The following is a 27,468-nucleotide window of genomic DNA, read 5'->3' as shown; positions in this document are numbered from 1 at the left end:
ACAGGTTGTTAACTGTTGTTGGCAAATAAGCCCCTTCAGTGTGATACAAGACCCTCTGCTTCGTGTTGGGTCCTGATTTCTGCGATAACAACTTGCTGCCTTTGTCTACATTGTCTATTACATATTGTTTAATGTGAATGAGTGTGTAAAATGATTTTACATTTATGTGTAGCAAATTCTTAACTCTACAAGATTCAGTACTCAAAACTCTTGTAAACAAATGTTTGTTCCCTGGCAACTTCTAAGATATATATTTTTACTAACCATGCAGAAACATAATTTACTTAAAAATACATATGTGTACATACATGTTACATACATATTATTGTAGCACAGTTTCTGCTAAATATAGCGTTGGATGCAGAATAAAAGATTTTGTTTAAATGTGTGTGTACTGTGTTTAATAATTATGTATATGTAAATACACTCACAAGCATTTCGATATTTAAGACATATTTACATGTGTATAAACATTTATATAAATATAAATACCTAATATACAAAGATATTTTTTTCTTAAAATTATACATGAATGTGTGTGTAATTTATATATACATAATTTGTTGTACGTAAACAAAATATTTAATTCTGCAAACGATTAGTCGTTAGGCGTTATGCAGCCCTATTTGTGATATTAGCCATTAATATGTTTTAAGCAACTGAAAAAAGGCCAAATTTCGGAGCATGTCAAAACTTCTCCAAGCAGTGTTGCCAGGTTTGCGGTTTTCCCGCACAATTGGGCTATTTTGAAAATGCAGTTGCTGGAAAAATTTTAAAAATACAGCTGCTGGTTGCGGTTTTTTGTGCTAGTTTTATAATGTGCCGCGGCCACGAAAATGTTTATCTGTAGACTTATTAAATGAACGTTCTTTGTTTTCCTAATGTGCATTAATCCCATAAGCAATTCATGTCAACCCAATGACAGCTGCAGCGTTAGGAAGTCAGTGGAAAAGTGAGTGGAAGGGGGCGTTTTGCTCTTAATATCATGTCAGAAACAAGAAATTACCTTACGTAAGGAGTTACGTCTATACTGAGAGGATATTTACAGACCACGTGTCGTGAACCCATCTTTGTATGATCTTTTCAAGTTAAATAGAACATTTTAAATACGTAGATAGTATGTTAAAAGGGCAGAGTTCATACTGTCTCAAAATGGCACGGTTGGGTACACTTAGATGTACTTAAGATAATCTTAAGAAGTACTAAAGTAGATTTTTTTTTTGTTTAGAACAGAATAGTTTGTGAAAATAGAGCACCTTAAGTGCATTAAGAAAATTTTCATCTGCATGGAAAGTACATTAAAAGCAATAGTAAGAGTTTATTTTAGGGCCTCCGGGTTGTAATCCCGGAGTTTTCCACTGTGATTGGACAAATGTAAAAATTGGGCTAGTTTTCATTCCTTTTGGGCGGGTTTTAAGTTGTCATTGGGCTGGAAATTTTTCTTGGATCTGGCAACCCTGTCTCCAAGGCCCCAAAACTCCCTCAGACCCTCTGCCTCTAATGTTTAACCAGTAATGACAAAAAAAACACAAACACAATTATAGTTCTCAGTGCATTTTTTACTGTCAAATTCTTCATAATGATTTTCTCTGTTCATTTTAGATCAGAAAGCAGTAAAGGAGTAAATTTCACAACTCAATGAAATGGAGCAGAATCCTCATCATTTGATACCCAAGGAAGAATCTCTGAGCTGCTCGATTACTGAGCGGAATTTGTCACCTAAAAGGAACAACAACCAAAAAGCAACAGCCAATGATGATCTTATTTGCCTTCAGTGTGGAAAGACCTTCACTAAGAAAGGTCATCTTAATCAGCACATGCAAATTCCCACTAGAAAAGAGCCTTACAGATGTGATCAGTGTGAAAATAGCTTCATTCCTGAGTCTGACCTTAATGGGCACATGAGAGTCCACACTGTAGAAAAGCCTCACACATGTAATCAGTGTGGAAAGAGTTTTAAGAATAAATGGCACCTTAATGAGCACAAAAAAGCCCACACTGGAAAAAAACCTTACAGCTGTGATCAGTGCGGAAGAACCTTCATTCGCAAGCCTGACCTGAATAGGCACATGAAAATTCACACTGGAGAAAAACCTTATAGATGTGATCAGTGTGGAAAGCGCTTCAGGGGTACGTGGAACCTTAAACACCACATGAAAACTCACACTAGAAAAGAGAGTGATCAGTGTGAAATGAGCGTCGTTGGTACGTTTGATCTCAACAATCACATGAGTATTCACACTGGAGAAAAACCTTACAGATGTGATCAGTGTGGAAAGAACTTCATTTTTAAGTCCCATCTCAACAATCATATGAGAATTCACACTGGAGAAAAGCCATACAGATGTGATCAGTGTGGAAAGAGCTTCATTCGTAATGCCCATCTCAACAATCATATGAGGATTCACACTGGAGAAAAGCCATACAGATGCGATCAGTGTGGAAAGACTTTTATTCGTAAGTCTGATCTCAACTGGCACATGAGAATTCACACTGGAGATAAACCTTACAGATGTGATCAGTGTGAAAAGAGCTTCATTCGTATGTTCCATCTCAAAAGGCACATGAGAATTCACACTGGAGAAAAGCTTTAAAAAGCTGAAGAGTTCAGATGCAAATGCCACCTCCATCAATTATGAGATAATGATATTAACCGAATGCTCTTGGCAACTATTATACATTTATCAAATACTTCGGGCTTCTACTTGGCTAATTCTCAGCCTCAGGCTATTCAGAAAATACAGTTTGTTGGCAGAATCCATTAAGAGTCTGATAAAATGGAAAACTGGGTTTGTAGTTCAACAGTTAGATGACGATATGGACATGTTACACATTTGCAAATTGTCCGCCCGCTAACTAAAGGTTCAAGTCTTGTGAACCCTGTTCTGCAAATTCGTATCACGTGGCGATAACCGGTATGTCACGGCTGGGGATGGGACGGTTGTCATAACCATCATGGTGGTTAAGTGCGATTCGCTGTGGTTTGCACGTCACAAACTATGAAAAATATAAAGTACAATCTCGCCCAGCGAGAGTTCTTCAAGTTCGCGTGAACGCAAACGGCCAGCATACTCCGAGTTAGTGCACTATTTGCAAGGGGAGGCAACTGATATCAGTGATGACCGGCTGGCTTGGGGTCAGAACAATGAGGCAAGATATTCTCTTTTGGTCAAGGTATCAGAACATGTTTTCAGCATGGTTGGAAACCCGGAAAAGATTTCTCACCTGAACAGTGTGTTGTTTCATGGATGGAAGTGCTACAAGAAATACCCAAACACATAGTCTCAATTGCGTCACATTTCGCGTTGCGTAAAACGTGACCGCTCTGCTTTCATCCTCTTCAAAGCGCTTGGACGCTCCAGAGCGTCTGGGTGATTCTCACGAAACCATTGAAACACCACGGCACTAATGATTTTAGCTTTAAAATGTGTAATATAGTAACATTAAAAAGCATCAGAATTAACACAATACTGTGTTCTACCTTGCACAATGTGTGATTTCAACATAAGAATTTATAATTGGAAATTTTATCTCATTTTCTGCTGAAATTCTCATTACCGCAATGTGTCCGGCTGTGTTTGAACATGCGTTATGTTGTAATTTAATCAAATTAACACAAAAATATTAAGAAAAAAAATAAATGGATGTTTTGCTAGACTACTTTAGATGACAGAAAAAATATTTACTGAATATTCATGTATTATAATAATGAAGAAAAATTAGGAAAATGATGTGTCCATGCCTGATGTTCTCATCCTCCGCAACACTTTTTGAGAACAGTTTAAGCACACATACAGAATTTTAATAAAGTTGGATTTTGAGTGACAAAGCACATGGACCAGTTACTTCAAGATGGCTACCAGGTAAGATAATTTTTTACAGTTAATTTGAAATATTGTCTTGTCAGAATGCTTACACGACATTTTGATTGTCATTACCGCAACAGATGCTTATTAAATGTTAATTTAATTAATAGAAGCATAATACTTTGATTTTAAATGCATGTGCAGAATCTCCAAATTATGTACTTTCAGGTTTGTCATGTCATTTTGAAAATATGTCAGTGATGATGTTTTCTGACTGTTGCGGTAATGAGATTTTTTAGGACTAATTTTTAAATTATGTTACAAAAAGTGTTAAATGATAAGTAAAAGTTTTTAAATTAATGTTCCCATTTACTCCAGACTTTGTTTTTCAATGTCTGGTGGGGAAAAAAGTAAATTTAAGCAATTTTTACATTTTCATGCTTGACATTTTTAAAACCAAGTTTTCGTGAGAATCACCCGTCTGCTGTTGCTAAGTAACCTAAGCATTGTTTTATGAGGCGCGGTTGTGGACAAATGTGAAGTGAATGCCGAGAGAGAGAGAGAGAGACAAAGTGCGTGAAAGAGACAGAGTTTGTGTGCTCTTGTACTCATTAACCAGAAATTAACCTAAGAAATAACACCAGCTCATAATCACGGCATGGTCTTGTAGAAAATCATCATTAGCCAACAAACTTACCTCTGACCCAACATAAAATCACATATAAACATGAAATATCACAGAAGCGCTCAGTTCAGTAAAAATCTCTGTTGCAATGAATTCACATAAAAAACTGAGGATTGCATGAAATTACGCTCCAGCACAAGTTTCAGGCTTTCCCTGACTCTCTCTCGCACATTGTCTCTCTCTCGCGCACACATTTGCTCTCTCTCACGCACTTTCAATCCCTCTCGCGGACGCTTGTCCTTTCTCACGCACATTCCCTCTCTCTTGCAGCATTCGCTTTACTTTTGTCAACTTTCGCGCCTCATATTGCTTGACGTTATGAAAACATTGTAAAATATGTGACAACAAATGTGATAAAGTGCTGGGCAAGTAGGGGCCAATGAATACGAAGTTTGTGTAGGATCATCTTGTAAAGTTAATTTTTTAATGATTCAGACATATGCTATTATTATATGAAGTCATGTAAAAGTCTTTCTGTTTGAAATTTTGTGTGTAAAGTTAATGGTGTTATTTGTACTCTGGAGATTTGATTCACTTGAATGTATTGCTGTCACTATGGCATATCAACTGCTTTGTTTAAATTATTGTACAATAAAGCTGAGATCCAACTTGAATGTTGACATTGACAAAGGAGAATAAAGTACAATCAATCACTAAATCCAAGAAGCTATGACAACATGTATTCCATAGCACTTCATAGAGTTTTCTTTCTGGTGATGAGGTTCGTTATTTGAAACAGACTGCAACTTTACACACAACGAAAAAAATGAATGTTACAGTATAATTCACAAACCGTAAATAGAATTAACTCTATTAATTATTAGTGATAGATTTTCGTTGTACCTGTATTGTTAGATATCATCAGTTGATCCAACGGTAGGGAGAGGTAGAGCGAGAGGAGAGAGAGGAAGTGGATCGGTGGGTGCTAGGTGAGGAGGAGGATGACGAAGAAGAGGAGAATGAGAGTCACAACCACGACGACAAAACTTTTAGGGGCGGGTTCCCGGACAGGGATTAGTTTAATTTAGGACTAGGCCTTAGTTTTATTAAGGAATATAACTAGTTTTAACAAACATGCATTTTCTAAAAACATTACTAGTGTGCATTTTGAGGCAAAACAAAGCGCACTGATGTATTTAAGATGTGTCAGTGCAAGTTGTTTTCAGTTTGGACAGGTTTTAAAAAATGTTTTAGTCTAGGACTAGTCTAATCCCTGTCTGGGAAACCGCCTTATTGACTAGCAGCGACTAGCAGTAGCAGAGCAACGCAATCTCTTGACTTCAATGTAAGCTTGCCGACACAAGCGACAGTGACCGTTTGCGACTGGATGGGGTGTGTCCAGTGTTGGGACAAAGTTGAGAAATGTTTAACTTTATGCAAATTATGAGCGACTTTTGGGAGCGATTACCAATGAGAACAAACTAGCGAAGTTATGTCGCTTATAATGTGAATGTACTTAAAGACACCTAGCTGACTGATCTCGTTGTCCGTTTCAGCTTGTTTACGTGACGTTGGCTCTGACAGAAAACGCGTTGCGGTAGGCTATGCTTTTTGTCCCTCTCTGCTATTATAGTTTTTCAATATGACGGAACAACATGGAAGCCTCATTGGACCTGTTCAATGTAAATAAAGAGAAGAAATTCTAAACTTACAAAGAAAAGTCAGATCATTGGCAGAGGTCATTTGACACCAATAAGGACATATTTATGAATAAAGACATTGCTTTTGATTAATAAAGTACTTCAACTGCACATTGTCCCTTTAAGCACAGTTTTTGTTTATTAAAACGTTTTGTGCTGTTGTCATGCATGTGCAGATTGCTCATGAATTTTCTGTAAATCCAGTGCTCTTGCTGAATTATTCACTTGACTGAACTTTTAACGAATTTGTAAAGCAAAAACTGTCAAAGATTTATCTTTTAAACAAAATAAAGACATTGATTTTGACTAATAAAGTAATTAATAAACTACACATTGTTCCTTTAAGCACCTTACTTGTATATTAAACATTTTGTGCTGTTGACATGCACGTGCAGATTGCTCATTAATTTTCTGTAAATGCTGAGCTCTTGAATTATTCACTTGACTGAACTTTTAACGAATTTGTAAAACAAAAACTGTCAACGGTTTCTCCTTTAAACTAATAAATACAGTGTTGGATATTTCTCTTAGTTGCCCCCATTATGATAAATAACTGTGGTAAATCGTAGAGATGTGTGTGTAACTATGGTAAATGACTGTTGTCAAGCAGCTGTTGCGTCACGCTCCCGTCCAACAGATGGCGCAAACTCGCCGTGTGTTACATAAAACGACAGAAGAAGAAGAAGAAGAGAAACTTACGAGCAGTAGTAAGTGTTGTCTTGTGTGTGTTTTCCTTTTATTTGTGTGTGAATATTGTTTTTGTTATCTTTGTGGTGAACAGAGTTTTATTCTCGTTTAATGTAAACTACAGTTGATTTTTTTCACCAGGCAGAATTTTCAGAGTTATTTCTGTAGTCAGGAAGGTTTTGTTTCTTGATTTAACAAAGTTCCAGTCGTTTATAATCCTTTAAAATGATGTTTTTGTGTGAATATTATAATGTTGATGTGTTTGTGTTCAGATGTTCATCATGAGAGATCAGATGGATGTGATGTGCAGTAAATCAGTAGGAACTGATCTGTCCATGCTGGATATTGATGATTTGATGACAGAAATCTCTCAGCTGAAGAAAGAGGTGGCGTTACTGGAGTCAAAGCTCAGACAGAGAGATGAACTCAACACAAAGGTTTGTATAAGTTAAAGAGCCCCTATTTTCATGATTTTAATTTTTTTTTTTTTTTTGGTGTGTAAGTGTGTCACGCCATACTGGCAAAGTTGATCAGATCATCTTCATTTTCTGGATGAGATTCAGGCTTGTATTGATGGGGTAGTAAAGATGATATAAACTCCTGTTGGTAAGGAGCCCTATATTTCCATCACTTGTTTGAGGTATTTAGCCAGTTACAATGCACTGAATAGATGCCATTTGGAGCGCAACGCGTCATAATCTGAAAACCACACCCACCGGGGGGAGAAAGAATCCAACCATCTCCATTGACTTTGTATTGCGAGAGGCCGCCTCCTTGTCATTACGGGCTTATAACAAAAAGCAGAATAATGTCCAAAAGCTGCTGTGTGACAGGATGTACAGCTAACAAGCCAAAAAATCCAGAAATACAGTTTTTTTTTTAAAGCCGTCAACCCCCCAAAAAACGAGCGTTTAAAGACACAAAAGTGGATACAAGCAACTTTTCATTGTACCACTATTATTAGTGGAACTATGCCCACTGGAGGGAAACGTAGTCGGCAATCCACTTTTGTGTCTTTGAACGCTTTTTTTCTGGGGTCGACAGCTTATAAAAGCTTATTTCTGGGTTTTTTGAGCTTGTTGGCTGTGCACCTTTTCACGCGGCGGCTTTTGGGCATTGTTCTGTTTTTTGTTATAAGCCAGAAGTGACAAGGAGGGCAGCTTCACGTAATACAAAGTCAGTGGAGACGTTGGATTGTTTTCCCTCCCGGTGGGTGTGGTTTTCAAATTAGCATAACTGCGCTCTGTCTCTAGACAGAATGAAAAGCTTTTGTGGAAATTAACATGTTTCAGAAAGGTGGGGCATAGGGGAGCAACAATAATGTGTGCTATGAGGAAAATGTTTTTTTTTTAACCATAAACCATGCAAATACATTATTTTTCACCAAATACACAAAATAACTCTTTTTTTTTTTCTTTAAAACCCTTAAACACTCTTTGTCATCATAATTGAGGTTGGTGTGTTCAGTTTTGAAATCTCAGTAAATGACACAGTGTGGATCCTATAGTGAAAGTACATCATCATCACAACCTGTTTAAACAGTCACTGGACCAATGTTTTATGCTACGTACACACCAAACGCGGGGCATCCCGTTACTCACTCTAGATTACTCGCGGTATTTAACTTCGTGCTGTACGTAGTAAACATTTGATTCACAGTTTTTCAAATACAAGTGTAGATGAAAGTGTTTTTGTTTTAATTTACTACTGAGTAGATCTTTCAAATATAAAACTTTTGTCATTTGGTTTCATTTCTTTATGTATGAATGTTACATTGACCTTCACATTATTTTAAATGTATCAAAGCTCTGTATTTTATTCTCTTTTTGTTTCAATGTTATTTTCAGGATGTATCTGGTGTCTCTCTCTGTGGCTTTACTGATCAAACATCTACAGATCTTTTGGTTTCTGTCTGTAATGAAGACCAGAAGACATCAGTGAATCTGCTGGACTGTGGGATAGAAGTGAAACAAGAAGACACAGAAGCAGATGAAGGTGATTTGATTTATTCAGGTATGCACAGGGTTTTCCTGAATCAATATTAGTCTTTGGTGGTGGTTGATAAACATGTTTATACACTCACATTAAAAAGTACTTCACCCATGTATACAAAGGGCCCACGGTGCTTACAACTGTTTTATATGTAAACATTTTATTGTTAAACCCAAAGTGTTGTTAGACAATGTCTGTTCTTCAAGAGTGGCTTGATACAAGGAATCCGACAGCTGAAACCCAGGTCTTGATACGTCTGTGCGTAGTGGTTATTGAAGCATTGACTCCGGCTGCAGTCCACTCTTTTTAAATCCCCAACATTTTTAAACGGGGTTTGTTTCACAATCCTCTCCAGGGTGCGGTTATTCCTAATGCTTGTACACTTTTTTTCTACCACATATTTTTCTTCCCTTCGCCTCTCTATTAATGCGCTTTAACACAGAGCTTTGTGAACAGCCAGCTTTGTTGCAATGACCTTTTGTTGTCTTGCCCTCTTTGTGCAATGTGTCAGTGGTCGTCTTTTGAACTGAGCCTACAGAATTAGACTGAGAGACTATTTAAATGCCTTTGCAGGTGTTTTGAGTTAATTAGATGATAAGAGTGTGGCACCAGGGGCACGTTCAATCTCACACCGGTGCGCAACGTTTTGCTACGGTTTCCGGGTTGAACGACATGTTTCCTTGAAACGGTGTGCAACGGAATGCAACAGGTTTTGGAAGCGTTTTCTCTTGTTTGGTGGGTGTGTCAGAAATGTCAGCCCAATCAGCGGCAAGATGTATAAAACCACGCGGTAGTAAAGAGACAGCTCCCCCAATGGGCCCAAGTTGGAATGCCGTCCCCCACTCCGGACGGCCAGGTCAGTGACTGTAACATCAACGATATTTTACAGTATTAAACACACATTTATTACGATTTCACCAGGCTTCAGAAACATTTTACAAAGAATACAAAGAATGGCCTCTCAGCTACCGTAGTTGCAACTCTTGCGTCATCACAACAGGGCGTTCAACGCATCACCGTTTCTGTTTAATAAACGTTGTGCAACGTTTTGTCGGGGCTGAACGCAGCCCAGGTGTCTTGAAAATTGAAGCTTTTCACAATATTCTAATTGTCTGAGATACTGAATTTGGGATTTTCCTTAGTTGTCAGTTATAATCATAAAAATAAAAGGAATAAACATTTGATATATATCAGTCTGTGTGTATTGAATGAATATAATATACAAGTGTCACTTTTTGAATGGAATTAGTGAAATAAATCAACTTTTTGATGATATTCTAATTAAATGACCAGCACCTGTATATTACTTTTCACTCTCTGTAGACCTCTCTTGGTAAACCTAAATATTACACCTTCTATCTGCCCTTTATCTGCCTTTTAAACACAATTATAGTTGCAGAATTTCTTAGTGCATTTTTTACTGTCAAATTCTTCATAATGATTTTCTCTGTTCATTTTAGATCAGAAAGCGGTAAAGGAGGAAATTTCACAACTCAATGAAATGGAGGAGAAATCTCATCATTTAATACCCAATGAAGAATCTCTGAGCTGCTTGAGTACTTTGAGGAATTTGTCACAAAAGCAAAAGGCGACAGTCAAAGATGCTCTTATGTGCCCTCAGTGCGGAAAGACCTTCACTAAGAACTGTTATCTTAATCAGCACATGAAAATTCACACTAGAAAAGAGCCTTACAGATGTGATCAGTGTGGAAAGAACTTCATTCGTAGGTCTGACCTTAATGGGCACATGAGAATCCACACTGTAGAAAAGCCTTACAGATGTGATCAGTGTGGAAAGAGTTTTAAAAATAAATGGCACCTTAATGACCACTCAAGAGGCCACACTGGAGAAAAACCTTACAGCTGTGATCTGTGTGGAGGAACCTTCATTCGCAAGCCTGACCTGAATAAGCACATGAAAATTCACACTGGAGAAAAACCTTATAGATGTGATCAGTGTGGAAAGAGCTTCAGGGGTACATGGCACCTTAATCAGCACATGCAAATTCACACTAGAGAAAAGAGTGATCAGTGTGAAAAGAGCGCCATTGGTAAGTTTGATCTTAATGGGCACATGAGTATTGACACTGGAGAAAAGCCTTACAGATGCGATCAGTGTGAAAAGAGCTTCTTACGTAAGTTCCATCTCAACAGGCACATAAGAATTCACACTGGAGAAAAGCCATACAGATGTGATCAGTGTGGAAAGAGCTTCATTCGGAAGTGTGATCTCAACCGACACATGAAAATTCACACTGGAGAAAAACCTCACAGATGCGATCAGTGTGGAAAGAGCTTCCTTCGTAAAACCCATCTCAAGAGGCACATGGGAATTCATACTGGAGAAAAGCCATACAGATGTGATCAGTGTGGAAAGAGCTTCATTCGTAAGTGTGATCTCAAGAGGCACATGAGAATTCACACTGGAGAAAAACCTTACAAATGTAAGCAGTGTGTAAAGAGGTTCATTCGTCAGGCCCATCTCAAAAGCCACATGAGAATTCACACTGGAGAAAAGCTTTAAAAAGCCCCTACTCTCCTGACTTGCACATTTAAAGAGTTCAGATACAAAAGCCACCAAATGCCACCTCCATCAATTATGAGATAATGATATTAACTGAATGCTATTGGCAAGTGTTATATATTATTATATGGCAAGGATCACCAAATACTTCTGCTTGGCTTAATCCCAGCATTTTTCTGCATACCAAAGTTCAAGTCTGGTGAACTCTGTCCTGCAAATTCGTATCACAGGGAGATATGTGACCAGAAGAAAACCAGTTGTCCTAACCATTTTCTCCACTGCGGTGGCACAGTGCAAAGTCTCAATTGCTTCACATTTTAAATTTAAATTTAGGCATTTAGCAGATGCTTTTATCCAAAGCGACTTACAAAGATAAGGAAACAATCAAGTGATTTGTCATAAGGAGGCAATAATACAAGAGGTGCTAATACCAAGTTACAAGTTTTTACAATTCCGAAACAATACCTGTTAAGGGAGAAAGAGAGTTAGAAGAGATGAAGAGCAGCGTTACATGAGCCCTTTTGGTCTCTTGGAAGACGAGTCGGGCTGTTGGAGTGGTTTGATGATCTGTGCAGGAAGGCCAGCAAGGAGAGCATTGCAGTAGTCAAACCTAGAGATTACCAGCGCCTTGATCAGGAGTTGTGCAGCATGCTCCATAAGAAGAAGATAGCAGTGGTAGGAGAAGCCATGTGCTTGTATGATAGGTCTCAAGGATGTTGTGTAGATGGAGAAAAGTAGTGGCCCAAGCACTGATCCCTGAGGAACCCCAGTGAGCATCTGGTGGGCTGTGGACAACGTGGCCCTCCATTACACCCTGAAGGATCTATTGGACAGATAGGATCTAAACCATTGCTGCTTTCATCCTCTTCAAAGAGTTTGGGCACTTTAGAGCTCCTGTGTTGCCAAGTAACCTAAGCTTGCAGTTCTGAAGAGCACCCACAGGTGGAAAAGATATCGGTGCTTATAAACACGCACGTTTGCTTATAAACATATATCTGATCCCCTCTCCACACACATTCTATGACCACTGCCGTTTATTGGTGCATTACCACCGCTGTGGTAAAATACTGTCACAGCCCTATTCAGGGCATGACTTTTCTCTCTACTGCGCGTGTAAGGTGATGCCAAACCCTGACAAAAGGTATTCGTAAAACTGGCTGAATCCACAGGGAACCGTTTATCAAAAAAACTACATTCTGGTAAGAAACTAAAAAAATCTCATCAAGCTCATATCTACCTCAAAGACAATCACTCTTTGTTATGACACAGAGGATCTAAAAGATCTAATTAAATTTACATCTACCCCCCAAGACCCTATGGTTTGGGGAAAGAAGAGTCACACCCTACCGCACTTTCTCGTCCCACTCTCCTCAATTTCTCAAAGCAAACTGTATATGGGATGCTACATTCTGCATACACAAAGTATCTGAAACTGGTCTTGTTTGGTGTCATATGAATTATGAATGGTTTCAATGTAAGTGTTACAATTTGGTTTATTAATATAACAAAATAATTAAATGTTAAAGAGTGACAATAAAATAAGTAAACTTATCCTAATGTTGGGAGACACCTTCTACCTTAGACATGTTGACCAATCACCCACTGTATGTATATTAGGCAACACCCCTGGGTTTGCAAGAACCAATCAGTATATTATTATCACAATGCTTTGTTCTCTGGATATTTAAGCAAAATGTTAAAAGATTTAGGTGGGATTTTCTATATGCAGAAAGAAACCCCCATGATGCTGTATCTTTGATCGTATATTTGAATCGGATTGTAAATCGGCTTCTGAATTATGTTTTTCCCACCTGGTTAATAAATTTTTACGTTTGCATTCATTCTAATTTGCTCTGTATTATTATTGACTCTTCTAAGTTACTAAGGTATTACGATATACTGTGGCACCATAAATCTATGACTGGGGTATAAATTCATGCTAATTGTCTATACCGCTGAACTAAGATGTCCAGCAATTACATTACTATAGGCAGGCTATAAGGAGATAAGCCTGGACCTCTGATCATAGCCCTTATTTTAAGTTGTTGTATGGCATATGATTCGCATACCAGGTTAGACGGTGCTAACTTGGACCTCTGGTCATAGTTTGAGTTCTGTATTAAATTTTGTAATGTTGGATAATAATAGGAATATCAAAGCTTGATAGTAAATTCTTTTTGCAGTATTTTCTATTGAAAAATTCAAAAGTGGAGAAAAATGAATGCCGGTAAGATCCCCAACCCCAAGGGTCAAGGCTTTTAAAGCAGTCACGTGTGGAGCTGATTTTCTTATTCAATGTAAGAATAAACATAAGGCATTTTTAATTCTATCATGACTAAACTTTAAGGAGTGGTTTCCAGGAAAGGAATTAGACTAGTCCTAGACTAAAATAAATGTAAGAACTGTCCAAACTGAATACAACTTGCACTGACATATCTTAAAATACATCAGTGCCTTTTGTTTTGCCTCAAAATGCACACAAGTAAAGTTTTTAGTAAGGCATGTTTTTAAATCCTGTGCTCTTGAATTATTCACTTGACTGAACTTTTAACGAATGTGTAAAACAAAAACTTTCAACGGTTTCTCTCAACGTATAAATAGAGTGTTGGATATTTCTCTTGGTTGCCCACTTATGATAACTAACTGGTAAATCGTAGGGATGTGTGTGTAACTATGGCAGTTGCGTCACGCTCCCGTCCAGCAGATGGCGCAAACTCACCGCGTGTTACATAAAACAACAGATGATGAAGAAGAGAAGCTCACGAGCAGCAGTAAGTGTTGTGTTTGCGTTTTATTTTTGTGTGAATAATGTTTGTATCCTTGTGAGAAACAAATTTTATTCTCGTTTAATGTAAATTGCCGTTGATTTTTTTACCAGGCAGAATTTTCAGAGTTATTTCTGTAGTCAGAAAGGTTTTGTTTCTTGATTTAATAAAGCTGCAGTCGTTTATAATCCTATTGAAATGATGTTTTTGTGTGAATATTATAATGGTGATGTTTTTGTGTTAATATTACAATGGTGATGTTTTTGTGTTCAGATGTTCATCATGAGAGATCAGATGGATGTGATGTGCTGTAAATCAAAGCTCAGAGAGAGAGATAAACCGAACACGAAGGTTTGTATAAGTTAAAGAGCCCCTATTTTACATTACATGATTTTAATGTATTCTTTTTTTGATGTGTAAGTGAGTCACACCGCACTGGCAAAGTTGATCAGAATTGTCATCAGCATTTTCTGGATCAGATTCGGGCTTGTATTGATGAGGTAGTAAAGATGATACTAACTCCTGTTGGTAAGGAGCGCCACATTTCCACCACTTGTATTCCGCTACTAACAATACACTGGATAGCTGGCCATTTGAAGCACACACTACAGAATGATTAGCTTTGAAGAAATTAAAGGTGGGGCATAGAGAAGAAACAATAATGTACGATATGAGGAAAATAATGTTTTTTGTTTTACAATAAACCATGCAAAAACATTGTTTTTCAAAAAATAACTTAATAATCTTTTTAGAAAGCAATAAAGGCTCTTTAAAACACTTAAACACTCTTTGTCATCATGATTGAGGTTTGTGTGTTTAGTGTTGAAATCTCAGTGAATGACACAGTGTTGATCCTATAGTGAAAGTACATCATCACAACCTGTTTAAACAGTCACTGGACCAATGTTTTAGTCTCTCCTAACTGGTTTATGTATATAACAAAATGTTCAACCTAAATAAAAAGTTGAGTTTCTTTATATCCTTATCGACATGGGCCATTACTCAGTAAGAGTTTAAGTTTTCTCAACCTCAAATTTATTACAGGCACTTTGAATGACTCTGTCTGTCTGTCTGCCAAAGGTAAAGATATGCATTGTTGCTGTACATAGTAAACATTAGATTCACAGTTTTTCAAATACAAGTGTGGATGAAAGTGTTTTTGTTTTATTTACTACTGAGTAGATTTTTCAAATATTAAACTTCTGTCATTTGGTTTCATTTCTTTATCTATAAATGTTACATTGGTCTTCACATTAGTTTAAGTATTTCAAAGCTCTGTATTTTATTATCTGCTTGTTTTAATGTTATTTCTAGGATGTTTCTCTCTGTGGCTTTACTGATGAAACATCTACAGATCTTCTGGTTTCTGTCTGTAATGAAGACCAGAAGACATCAGTGAATCTGCTGGACTGTGGGATAGAAGTGAAACAAGAAGACACAGAAGCAGATGAAGGTTATTTGATTTATTCAGGTTTGTACAGGGTTTTTCCTGGTCGTTGTTAATGGATGATGAACATGTTAATTCTATGGATGGGCGATATATAGCTGGGGATTGTCATGCGTGTTTCATCAGTAAAGCCGGTTCCTTCATTAGTAGTAATTCGCCGTGCACCTGCTTTAAGATGGAGCGGCATTTACTACACAGAGCCGTAGTTCACTGATAATCGGGGGAATTTCGCATTAAGTATCGAGGGCGTATGGCCTGCAGTAATTAATGCGATATGGCCCAGCTTGTCATTGAACAACGGGTCTGTATTGAGGGTATGCATTGACGTCACTTTTCCACGTGACCACGCGGGAACTTGCCCGGTTGAGTAGCAAAACGTTCAACAAAATGGCTGGTTTTCATAGGGGCTGCTGCGAAAATTCCAGTAAAACTGACTATTATCAGCTTAAATTGAATTTAGTTGGACTTGATAGTAGAGGTGGGCAATACTTAGTTACATTGTCCAAGCTTCTTTGCTTTATTAGGTTGTTTGTATTGGGAAAAACATTATTTCACTATATTCGAAAGCATAGAATCATACTGTGTATTCTTTAATATTGTATATTAAAATTTATTTAATACCTAATTACATTTAAATTGTGTGCTTTTACTTGAGTAAAAGTATGTTAATGTACTTACATATTAAATGTAAAACAAAAACGTATTATTAATGAAATGTAATATTATGATAATATGCTTTGGAATGTATGTTTTCCAAAGAAAAACACGAATAAAATATATGTTTAAGTGTTTTCGCCGATGTCACGCTGTACTCAAATGCTGCCGCTGTGTCTTTTGCCACTCAGTGGGCATAACCGCAGTCCCTCTCGCCGACGGTGACGTCATGTGCATACCCTCTATAGTAAATGCCGCTCCCTCTGAAAGCAGGTGATGGCGATTTACTACTAATCAAGGAACCAGTTTTACTGATGAAACACGCATGAGAATATTAAAAATCTATATTTAATATTCCTTACTTTAGTTATTAGGTAGCCATGTAATAAGCTGGATAATGTACAGGCACAGGTTGTTAAAGGTTATCGCCAAATAAGCCCCCTCAGTGTGATACAAGACCCTCTGCTTCCTGTTGGGTCCTGATTTCTGCGATAACAACCTACTGCCTGTACATTGTCCATTACATATTGTTTAATGTGAATGAGTGGGTAAAATGATTTTACATTTATGTGTAGCAAATTCTTAACTCTACAAGATTCAGTACTCAAAGGTCTTGTAAACTAATGTTTAATGTGTGTTCGCTGGCTTCTAAGATATATGTTTTTACTAACCATACAGAAACTTAATTTACTTATAAATACAAACATGTACATACATACATATTATTGTAGCACAGTTTCTGCTAAATACAGTGTTGGCTGCATAACAATTAAAGGTACTCTAAACGAATTCACGCGTTTTAGGCCATAAAACATTTTTTGTTTCATACATTAAACGTCTCCTCACTATCTGCTAACTGCCTGTCCCCTGAACACACTGTTAAAAACGCGGTCTCTGTAGACAGCCCAGGCTCCACAATGTAGTATACGATGTATCTACAGAAGAGTCAAGTTTTAAATAGGAAAAATATTGAAACTCTTTGGTTATTTTTTGGCAAGATGCTAATGGTCTAATTGGATTCAATGGATTGTGCTAAGCTATGCTAAAAGCTATGCTAGTGCCAGACCCGGAGATCAGCTGAATGGATTCAATAACCGTAAGAATCAAAATGTTTAAATAGGGTAGCTGGAAAATTAGCATATTTTAAATATAAATACTTAATATATAAATTTTTTTCTTCAAATTATACATGAATGTGTGTGTGTGTGTGTGTGTGTGTGTGTGTGTGTGTGTGTGTGTGTGTGTTTATATACATAATTATTGTACACAGTACACATGCATATATTATATAAACAAAATCTTTTATTCTGTGTGTGTGTGTGTGTGTGTGTGTGTGTGTGTGTGTGTGTGTGTGTGTGTGTGTGTGTGTGTGTGTGTGCGCGTGTGTGTGTGTGTGCGCGTGTGTGTTTATATACATAATTATTGTATACAGTACACATGCATATATTATATAAACAAAATCTTTTATTCTGCAAATGATCAGTTGCGAATATTTGTTATGCAGTCCTGTTTGTGATATATTAGCCATTAATATGTTTTAAGAAACTGAAAAAACCCAAATTTCAGAGCATGTCAAAAATTCTCCAGTGCCCCAAAACTCCCTCAGACCCCAGAGGGTTAAGAATCTGCCCTTTAACTGCCTTTTAAAACACGATTATAGTTGCAGAAGTTCTCAATTCATTTTTACCATCAAATTCTTCATAATGATTTTCTCTGTTCATTTTAGATCTGAAAGCAGTAAAGGAGGAAATTTCACAACTCAATGAAATGGACGAGAAACCTCATCATTTGATACCCAAAGAAGAATCTCTGAGCTCCTCGATTACTGTGAGGAACAACAAGAAAAAGGCAAAAGTCAAAGGTGCTCTTAGTTGCCCTCAGTGTGGAAAGACCGTCAAGACGAAAGGTCATCTTAAGCAGCACATGCTAATTCACACTAGAGAAAAACCTTACAGATGTGATCAGTGTGGAAAAAAATTCATTCGTAAGTTCCATCTCAGTGGGCACATGAAAATTCACACTGGAGAAAAGTCTTACAAATGTGATCTTTGTGAAAAGAGCTTCACTCGTCAGTTCCATCTCAACAGGCACATGAGTATTCACACTGGAGAAAAGCCTTACAGATGTGATCAGTGTGGAAATAGCTTCATTCGTAAGTGTAATTTCAACAGGCACATGAAAATTCACAGTGGAGAAAAACCTTACAGCTGTGATAAGTGTGGACATGGCTTCATTCGTATGTACCATCTCAAAAGGCACATGAGAACTCACACTGGAAATAAACCTTACACATGTGATCAGTGTGGCAAGAGCTTTATAAGTAAGTCTAATCTCACCAGGCATGCGAGAATTCACACTGGAGAAAAGCTTTAAAACACCCTTACTATCTCTCTCTGATTTTCAAAAACCACCAAACGCCCACCTCCATCAAATATGAGATAATGATATTAACCTGATAAGGAACACTGTGCCGTACACGGCACACCCCTCCCTTGCACGTGAGCTGCATAAACGTCATTGTAACTTTGAAGCATTAAATCTTCAAAATATACGGTCGTGATGACCCGCTGGCTAGGGGACGGAACGAGGCAAGATATTCTCTCTTGGTCAAGGTTGCGAAAAAGTATCAATCTGCACTACCAGTACACCACCAGAACACGTCTTCAGCACGGCTGGAAACCCGAAAAAGGTTTCTCAAGTGAACAGTGTGTTTTGATTCATGGATACAAGTGCTACAATAAACACACACATAGGCTCGTTCCCGTGGGTTCTCCTGGGCTTGGCTCTCGCACTCACCGAAATGCCCAAGTACATAGTCTCAATTGCTTCACATTTGCTTTACATTTAGGCATTTAGCAGATGCTTTTATCCAAAGAGACTTACAAAGATAAGGAAACAATCAAGTGATTTGTCATAAGGAGGCAATAATACAAGAGGTGCTTATACCAAGTTACAAGTTTGTACAATTCTTAAACAATACCTGTTAAGAGAGAAAGAGAGTTAAAAGAGATGAAGACTGGCGTTACATGAGCCCTTTTGGGCTCTTAGAAAATGAGTCGGGCCTCTGCGTTCTGAACCAGTTGGAGTGGTTTGATGCTCTTTGCAGGAAGGCCAACAAGGAGAGCATTGCAGTAGTCCAACCTAGAGATTACCAGCGCCTTGATTAGGAGTTGTGCAGCATGTTCGGTGAGAAAGGGCCGTATTTTCCTGATATTATATAATGCAAGTCAACATGATCACGTCTTTGCAATGTACTCAGTGAAGGACAGTTGGTCATCAAAGATTACACCAAGGTTTCTGGCAGTAATGTTTGTATTGTCCAGTTGAATGGATAGAGCATGATTTATCTTGGGTTTTGCCAGAAATACAAGCAGCTCTGTCTTCGCAAGGTTCAGCTGGAGGTGGTGTTTCTTCATCCAAGCGGAGATGTCGGCTAAGCAGGCTGTAATGCGTGTTGCTATGGTGGTATCGTCTGGGTGAAATGAGAAGAAGATTTGGGCGTCATCAGCATAGCAGTGGTAGGAGAAGCCATGTTAAGTCTTAAGGATGTTGTGTAGATGGAGAAAAGTACTGGCCTTAGCACTGATCCCTGAGGAACCCCTAGTGAGCATCTGGTGGGCTGTGGACAACGTGCCCCTCCATGACACCCTGAAGGATCTATCGGACAGATATATCTAAACCATTGAACAGGAGTACCAGTAATCCCTAGCGTTGATAGGGTGGCTAAAACCATGTCGGAAATGTGACCGCGCCATTTTCATCTTCTTCAAAGCGTTTGGGCGCTCCAGAGCATCTGCTGTGGCCAAGTAACCTAAGCATTGCTTGACGTTGTGACCATCACCCGCTGGCAGAAAAGATATCGGTGCTTATGAACTCGAACATTTGTTAAGAAACGTATATCTGATCCCCTCCCCATACACATTCTATAACCACACCGTTTATTGGTGCACTATCATCGCTGTGGTAAAATACTGTCACATCCCTAGTCAAGGCGTGACTTTCTCTACTGCACCCTGTAAGCGATCCCTATCATATTCAAAGTAACATCCAAAGAATATTTATATGCTAAAACTAGCGTGGCATCCTCTTAAGTGCTTATGTAGTATTTTGCTGTAGACTTAAATTCCAATTATGGTCCATTTTTTTATGCGTCCTCAAGGAGCCACATACAGCGAGCATGACTAGTCTAGTATGTAGCCCAGGAGATGCATTGCGTCTGTGTATCCTTACAAGTAAAATAAACTATACTTCGCAATGTGAGCCAACGATGATTTGGATATATTTTATTATTATATGAAGTCATGTAAAGGTTTTTTGTTTAAAATTTTGTATATGAAGTTAACGGTGTTATGTGTACTCAGGAGATTTGACTCATTTGAATGTATTGCTGTCACTATGGCATTATCCACTGTTTTGTTTAAAAAAATAATTGTACAATAAAGCTGAAATCCAACCTGAATGTTGACATTGACAAAGGAGAATAGCGTACAATCAATCACTAGATCACCAAATCTTTATAATAGTTTATTTTACATTATATAATTCAAACAAAACCTTTTCTCTCTAGAAACCATGTCAGTTTCAGTTAAAATTTAAGTTCAAGTATAGTATTATAAACACTGGAGAAATACCAACAGGACATGCATGAGAAAATTTGGTCATGTTGAACAATAACAGGAATATCAAAGCTTGATAGTAAATTGTTTTGCAGTATTTTCTATTGAAAAATGCAAAAGTGGATAGAAAGCAACACCGGTAAGATCCCTGTCCTCAGGGGTCAAGGCTTTTGAAGCAGTCACATGTGGAGCTGATTTTCCTATTGAATGTAAGAATAAACATAAGGCATTTTTAATTCTATCATGACTAAATTTTAAGAAGTGGTTTCCAAGAAAGGAATTAGACTAGTCCTCCTAGACTAAAATAAATGTAAGAACTGTCCAAAGTAAAAACAACACACAACACACGTAAAGTTTTTAGTAAGGCATTTTTGTTCAAACTAGTTATATTTTCATGATTAAACTAAGGTCTAGTCCTGGGGCCTATACCATGAAGCTGGTTTAGTTGGTTAGCCAACTTTGTTTAGGATTAGTTTGTGCAAATCCTGGGTTTTGTGTACCATGAAAATAGCTTTTACCAACAAGGCCTGCACATTGGCTTGGTTTTGTCAACCTGAAACTAATCGTAACCCTGAGTTTGTTTAACCATTTTCATGGTACGGGCCCCAGGCTTAAGCTAATCCCTGTCTGGGAAACCACCCCAAAATAAATTAAACTAGGCTATAATATGATTTACGTGAGCTTTTTTACTGACTGAAATAAGCAAAAATACTTAGCCTACAGATCCTTGCCCGATGATCTTAATCAGACTCTTCTGACAACCAACGTTCACTTGATATTTTAACATTTTAAGCACAGTACTTGTTTATTAAAACATTTTGTGCTGTTGACAGGCACGTGCAGATCGCACATGAATTCTCTGTAAATCCTGTGCTCTTGAATTATTCACTTGACTGAACTTTTAACGAATGTGTAAAACAAAAACTGTCAACGGTTTCTCCTTTAAACTAATAAATACAGTGTTGGATATTTCTCTTAATTGCCCATTTATGATAACTAACTGGTTAATCGTAGGTATGTGTGTGTAACTATGGTAAATGACTGTTGTCAAGCAGCTGTTGCGTCACGCTCCCTTCCAGCAGATGGCGCAAACTCACCGCCTGTCACAAAACAACAGATGATGAAGAAGAGAAGCTCACGAGCAGCAGTAAGTGTTGTATTTGCGTTTTATTTTTGTGTGAATAATGTTTGTGTTTTTGTGGTAAACAAATTTTTATTCTCGTTTAATGTAAATTGCAGAATTTTCAAAGTATTTCTGTAGTCATAAAGGTTTTGTTTCTTGATTTTACAATTGAAATTATGTTTTTGTGTTAATATTATAATGGTTATGTTTTTGTGTTCAGATGTTCATCATGAGAGATCAGATGGATGTGATGTGCTGTAAATCAAAGCTCAGAGAGAGAGATAAACCGAACACGAAGGTTTTTATAAGTTAAAGAGTCCCTATTTTACATTTCATGATTTTAATGTATTCCTTTCTTTTTTTTTGGTGTGTAAGTTGATTTGCAAAGTTGATCAGAATGTCAAATGCATTTTCTAGATCAGATTCGGGCTTGGGTTGATGGGGTAGTATGATGCAAATATGTTAAGGAGCGCCACATTTCCATCACTCGTTTGAAGTATTCCGCTAGCAACAATACACTGGATATCTGACACACTGTACAGAATGATTAGCTTTGTAGAAATTAACATGTTTTAGAAAGGTGGGGCATAGATGAGCAACAATAATGTACAGTATGAGGGAAATAATGTTTTTTTTTACCATAAACCATGCAAAAACATTTTTTTTTTTCAAAAAATAACTCTTTTTTGAGAGCAGTAAAGGCTCTTTAAAACACTTAAATACTCTTTGTTATCATGATTGAGGTTTGTGTGTTTAGTGTTGAAATTTCAGTGAATTACACAGTGTTGATCCTATAGTAAAAGTACATCATCACAACCTGTTTAAACAGTCACTGGACCAATGTTTTAGTCTCTCCTAAGTGGAGTATGTATATAATAAAATGCTCAACCAAAATAAAAAGTTGAGTTTCTTTATATCCTTATCGACATTTATATCCTTTCTCAACCTCTAATTTATTACAGTCACTTTGAATGACTGTGTCTGTCTGTCTGCCAAATGTAGAGATATGCATTGTTGCTGTACATAGTAAACATTTGATGAACAGTTTTTCAAATACAAGTGTGGATGAAAGTGTTTTTGTTTTAATTTACTACTGAGTAGATCTTTCAAATATAAAACTTATTATTTAGTTTCAATTCTTTATCTATGTATGTTATATTGACCTTCACATTAGTTTGAATGTTTCAAAGCTCTTTATTTTATTCTCTGTTTGTTTTAATGTTATTTCCAGGATGTATCTTGTGTCTCTCTGTGTGGCTTTACTGATCAAACATCTACAGATCTTCTGGTTTCTGTCTATAATGAAGACCAGAAGACATCAGTGAATCTGCTGGACTGTGGGATAGAAGTGAAACAAGAAGACACAGAAGCAGATGAAGATTATTTGATTTATTCGGGTATGTACAGTAGTTTTTCCTGAATCAAAATTTGTCAGTGTTAATGGATGATGAACATGTTAATTCTATGGATGGGCGATATATATCGGGGGATTGTCATGCGTGTTAAAGTAAAGCCGGTTCCTTGATTGGTGGTGATTCGTTGTGCGCCTGCTTTGGGATGGAGCGGCATTTACTACACGGAGCCGTAGTTCACTGACAATCAGGGCAAAGTATTGAGGACGTATCGCCTGTGATAATTACTGCGAGATGGCCCAGCTTGTCAGTGAACAATGGCTCTGTGTAGTAAAAGCCACTCCATCTTAAAGCAGGTGCACGGCGAATTACTACTAATCAAGGAACCGACTTTACTGATAAAACGCTCATGAGAATCCCCCGATATATATCGCCCAGCCCTAGTTCATTCACTCACACACATTAAAAAGTACCTCAACCATATGTGCAAAGGGCCCACAGTGCTTACAACTGTTTTAAATTTAAACATTTCATTGTTAAACCCAAAGTATGGTTAGAAAAACAGTGGTCTTCGTGAAGAATTTTACAACCTCCTCCACATTATATAAAGGCCATGCATTTATCAGACATAGATATACCTTGTCACTCTCGGTAGACCTCTCTTGGAAGACATGATTATTACACCTAGTTTAGTAGATAGTTATGCTTTGTTCTGGTTTCACCTCACTCTAGTCTAAACTAATTTTTATATAAACTTTACTACACAATGTCATAAAAAATCTGTTAATACAGTGGATTATTTAGACCAAACTAATAACATACGGTAACCTGGATGCTGCAAATCATTTTGACAGGAACAGTTCAATATTACACAAAAATTTTGTTTAAATATGTATTTTAATAACATAAATTAGCATTACATTTAGCATTACATTACAAAATGATTAAATTAAATAGTTATTTGTGACATTTCAACATCTGGTCTGATCTTAAAACCGAAAGTAAAAGGGTTTTTTTCGTTGAAGGTCTGCATTCAATAAAAATAAGCAAATAAAATATTTTAAATCAATATAATGTTCCTTACCTTAGTTATGAGGTAGCCATGTAATAAGCGGGATAATGTACAAGCACAGGTTGTTAACTGTTATCGCCAAATAAGCCCCATCAGTGTGATACAAGACCCTCTGCTTCGTGTTGGGTCCTGATTTCTGCGATAACAACCTGCTGCCTATACATTGTCCATTACATATTGTTTAATGTGAATGAGTGGGTAAAATGATTTTACATTTATGTGTAGCAAATTCTTAACTCTACAAGATTCAGTACTCAACACTCTCAAACTCAAAATTTTTTTAATATGTGTTCCCTGGCAACTTTTAAGATATATATTTTTTTACTAACCATGCATAATTTACTTAAAGGGGTTGTTCTGTGGTATTTCAAGCATTCTTACTTATTAACACAGTTATGCTAAACAAGGGCAAAGTGTCAAAAAAGCAGTTGGGCGTGTTACAGAGTATTTCTGTGCCGAATGCACTTCACCAGGGTTCGTACAAGTTTCTGAAAGTTTTTTTCGATTACAGGTCCAACTGACGCTTCAGGGGTTTTATATACGCATCACTTCTTTATATGGGCACCTCCCCCAGAAAACCCCGCCCACCCGTCAATCAGCCGGAGACGCTAGAATTTACAAACATCACATCACGCAGCACAGCTTTGTTTAATTTAAAATCTCAACAATGGCACGAAAGAAGAAGTGTGTTTTTGGATGTAAGGAGAAGAAAGCCAGCCGAGTCCAACGATACCAAACATGGCAGAATTCACCTTACGGTTAGCCCTGTGCAGCAAAATAGCACTTAAAACTTCTGAACAAGAAACTCTATTGGCGTTATATTAAAATTTTCAGCAGAAATGGCCGAAAATTGCAAAAAACTAAAAATTACCTTTAAATTTTGTGTTTTCAACACAAAAATGGCTATAACTTTGCAACGAAAAAAGATTTTTTCACCAGATTTGATACGCTGATGAACGACCACTGAGGCTACACAAAAAAAAGTGTATGCTTGCACCACTAGTTGGCCTTATAATTGAACAAAACCTGTGAAATCAAGCAACCCTTTGGTCATACAACTGTTTCTTCACTAAACTAAACTAGATGCAACACAGTTATGGTAAATGGTAAATGGTAAATGGACTGCATTTATATAGCGCTTTTAACAGACCTATGGCCATCCAAAGCGCTTTACAAAGAATGCATGCAAAATTTTGTCATTGTGCTACCTAGTGGTTTTGAGAGAGAAATATGGTATTTTTTGCCTAAAACTGCTGCTACAGTACAGCTAAAACCTTGAGTCATCATGGATTAAGCCTTTAATGGCTTGGAGTATAATCATTGGTGGATGCCAATTCACTCCCTAGCAACCAAAGAGAATATCTTATCAACCATTTTTGCAAGAGCTATATTTCTGAATCAGAACATTGTAGAGACAACAAGGAATAATCCTATTTGTAATATATTAGCCATTAATATGTTTGAAGCAACTGATAAATTTCAGAGCATGTCAAAACATCTCAGAGGCATGGGCGGAAATCCCGGGGGGGTCGGGGGGGACAGGACCCCCCCATCTGAGGGTTGTCCCCCCTAAAAATATCATTAAAATATGTGTTTTGAAAATATTTTAATGATTTATAATACTTAAAATAGTTGTGTAAGAAGTGAAACAATACAAATGCAAACGGAGCAACAACAAAAAACTTTTAAACATTTTGATTCCCCCTCCCTTGCCTCACAGTGGTTTGGTCCACTGCCCGCGCCCCTTTTACCTCACCACCGACACACAGTCCGGTAGAGAAGACACGGAGCCGACGCGTTAATCAGCTATATACCTACAATACAACGTTTCCCATCACTTATCAGTTTATCCTCATATGTTTTAAAACTGGACTATTTTGACATGAACATATTTCGTTTTCTGAGAACAGAAGCAGACAAACGATCAAGAAAACAGTTTTATGCATTCATGCAGAGGTGAAAATAACAAATTACATTTACTCACCTTGCTGTAACTGAGTTTTTTTGTGTACTTTTACTTTGAGTAGTTTTTAAAATCTGTACTTTACTTTTACTTAAGTATGTTTAAAGTATTGTAGGCTACTTCGCTTCAAGTTAAATCATATCCGTTACTGAATAAAAAAAATAAAAAAGTAAGGTGATAAAGACGCGCCACGGATGATTGATTGATGGGCGGGGGAACGCGCAAAAAGAACCATGGAGAGGGACGAGACAGGCACGGGCTAATGCAGACCCTCAATGCAATTCTTATGAAAGAAACCCCTGGCCATTGACGCAAAGCGATTGTTTCATTCAGGTAGGGTTCATCCTCTTGAGTACGGGTTTGAGTTTGAGAATTGCCGATCGGGTTTTAACCGCTAATTTGCACGACGCGTTTTTAATATGCGCATTATCTTCCGAGGTCTAGCAGCTTCGCGTCAAGTCAAACACAACTTAAGAACGTCCTCGAGAATGCACAGATCATTAGACATTGAGGAGAGAGAGAGAGCGCGAGAGAGAGAGATTGAAAGACATCAGGTACACAGGTCTGGGAAGCTATAGAATACAATAAACGTGTGAAGGATAAAAGTATTATGGCACTCATCTCATTATATGCTCATTTATGTATATAGTTTAATAACATAATGTATGTTACCAGCAATACATCAATTACAGCCTTACTATAATGATTGTATTTACTGCTGACCTCATATTATTTTTGCTTCAAAATTGCATAACTCACCTGTAAAAATCATTAAATAATTCCATAAATGTTTCTTAGTTATAAAAAAGCTTTTTATTTTATTAACTTTTTGTTATTGCACTTTAATTGTAAAGATGTTTAAAATTAAAACATAGTGTGAGATGTATACATCCTTCCTTCTTGAACTAGAAACCTCTCCCCGCTGTAAAAAAGTAACTTTTACTCTTAAAATTAAAATGACTTACTTTTTACTTGAGTAGATTTTTAGACCAGTAACTTTACTTTTACTTAAGTAAAATATAATTAAAGTAACTTTACTTTTACTTAAGTAGAATATTTCATTACTCTTTTCACCTCTGCATTCATGTGTATTAAAATTAAATTTGCGTCCGTTCATAGAGAAAGAGAAACGTTTTCTATCT

The 27,468-nt window shown here is 37.2% G+C and overlaps 3 protein-coding genes across 3 annotated transcripts in view; all 3 read left to right on the top strand.

The window, feature by feature from the left end:
* Positions 1-1,603: 1,603 nt before the first annotated feature.
* On the top strand, positions 1,604-13,181 carry LOC129430943 (uncharacterized). Its single transcript, XM_055188595.2, has 4 exons — positions 1,604-2,591; positions 7,091-7,135; positions 8,666-8,831; positions 10,253-13,181. The coding sequence occupies exons 1-4, from the start codon at positions 1,644-1,646 to the stop codon at positions 11,332-11,334; spliced, it is 2,241 nt and encodes a 746-aa protein (XP_055044570.2). The 5' UTR covers positions 1,604-1,643; the 3' UTR covers positions 11,335-13,181.
* A 2,241-nt stretch (positions 13,182-15,422) lies between these two features.
* LOC129430397 (uncharacterized) lies at positions 15,423-20,675 on the top strand. The gene is made up of 2 exons (XM_055187555.2): positions 15,423-15,570; positions 17,927-20,675. Exon 2 carries the CDS (start codon positions 17,968-17,970, stop codon positions 18,571-18,573), a length of 606 nt encoding a protein of 201 aa, XP_055043530.2. The 5' UTR covers positions 15,423-15,570; positions 17,927-17,967; the 3' UTR covers positions 18,574-20,675.
* Positions 20,676-21,579: 904 nt separating this feature from the next.
* LOC141369254 (uncharacterized) overlaps positions 21,580-27,468 on the top strand; it is a 42,821-nt gene continuing 36,932 nt past the window's right edge. Inside the window, exons 1-3 of the mRNA XM_073874839.1 lie at positions 21,580-21,963; positions 22,160-22,237; positions 23,171-23,336. Of these exons, the coding sequence (XP_073730940.1) occupies positions 21,847-21,963; positions 22,160-22,237; positions 23,171-23,336 (361 nt within the window). The 5' untranslated portion in view covers positions 21,580-21,846. The remainder of the gene's footprint in view (positions 21,964-22,159; positions 22,238-23,170; positions 23,337-27,468) is intronic.

This window comes from Misgurnus anguillicaudatus, chromosome 13, assembly GCF_027580225.2.
Source record: "Misgurnus anguillicaudatus chromosome 13, ASM2758022v2, whole genome shotgun sequence".
NCBI classification, from domain to species: Eukaryota; Metazoa; Chordata; class Actinopteri; order Cypriniformes; family Cobitidae; genus Misgurnus; species Misgurnus anguillicaudatus.
The sequence above is the reverse complement of the archived record's forward strand: the minus strand, read 5'-3'. Positions and strand labels throughout refer to the sequence as shown.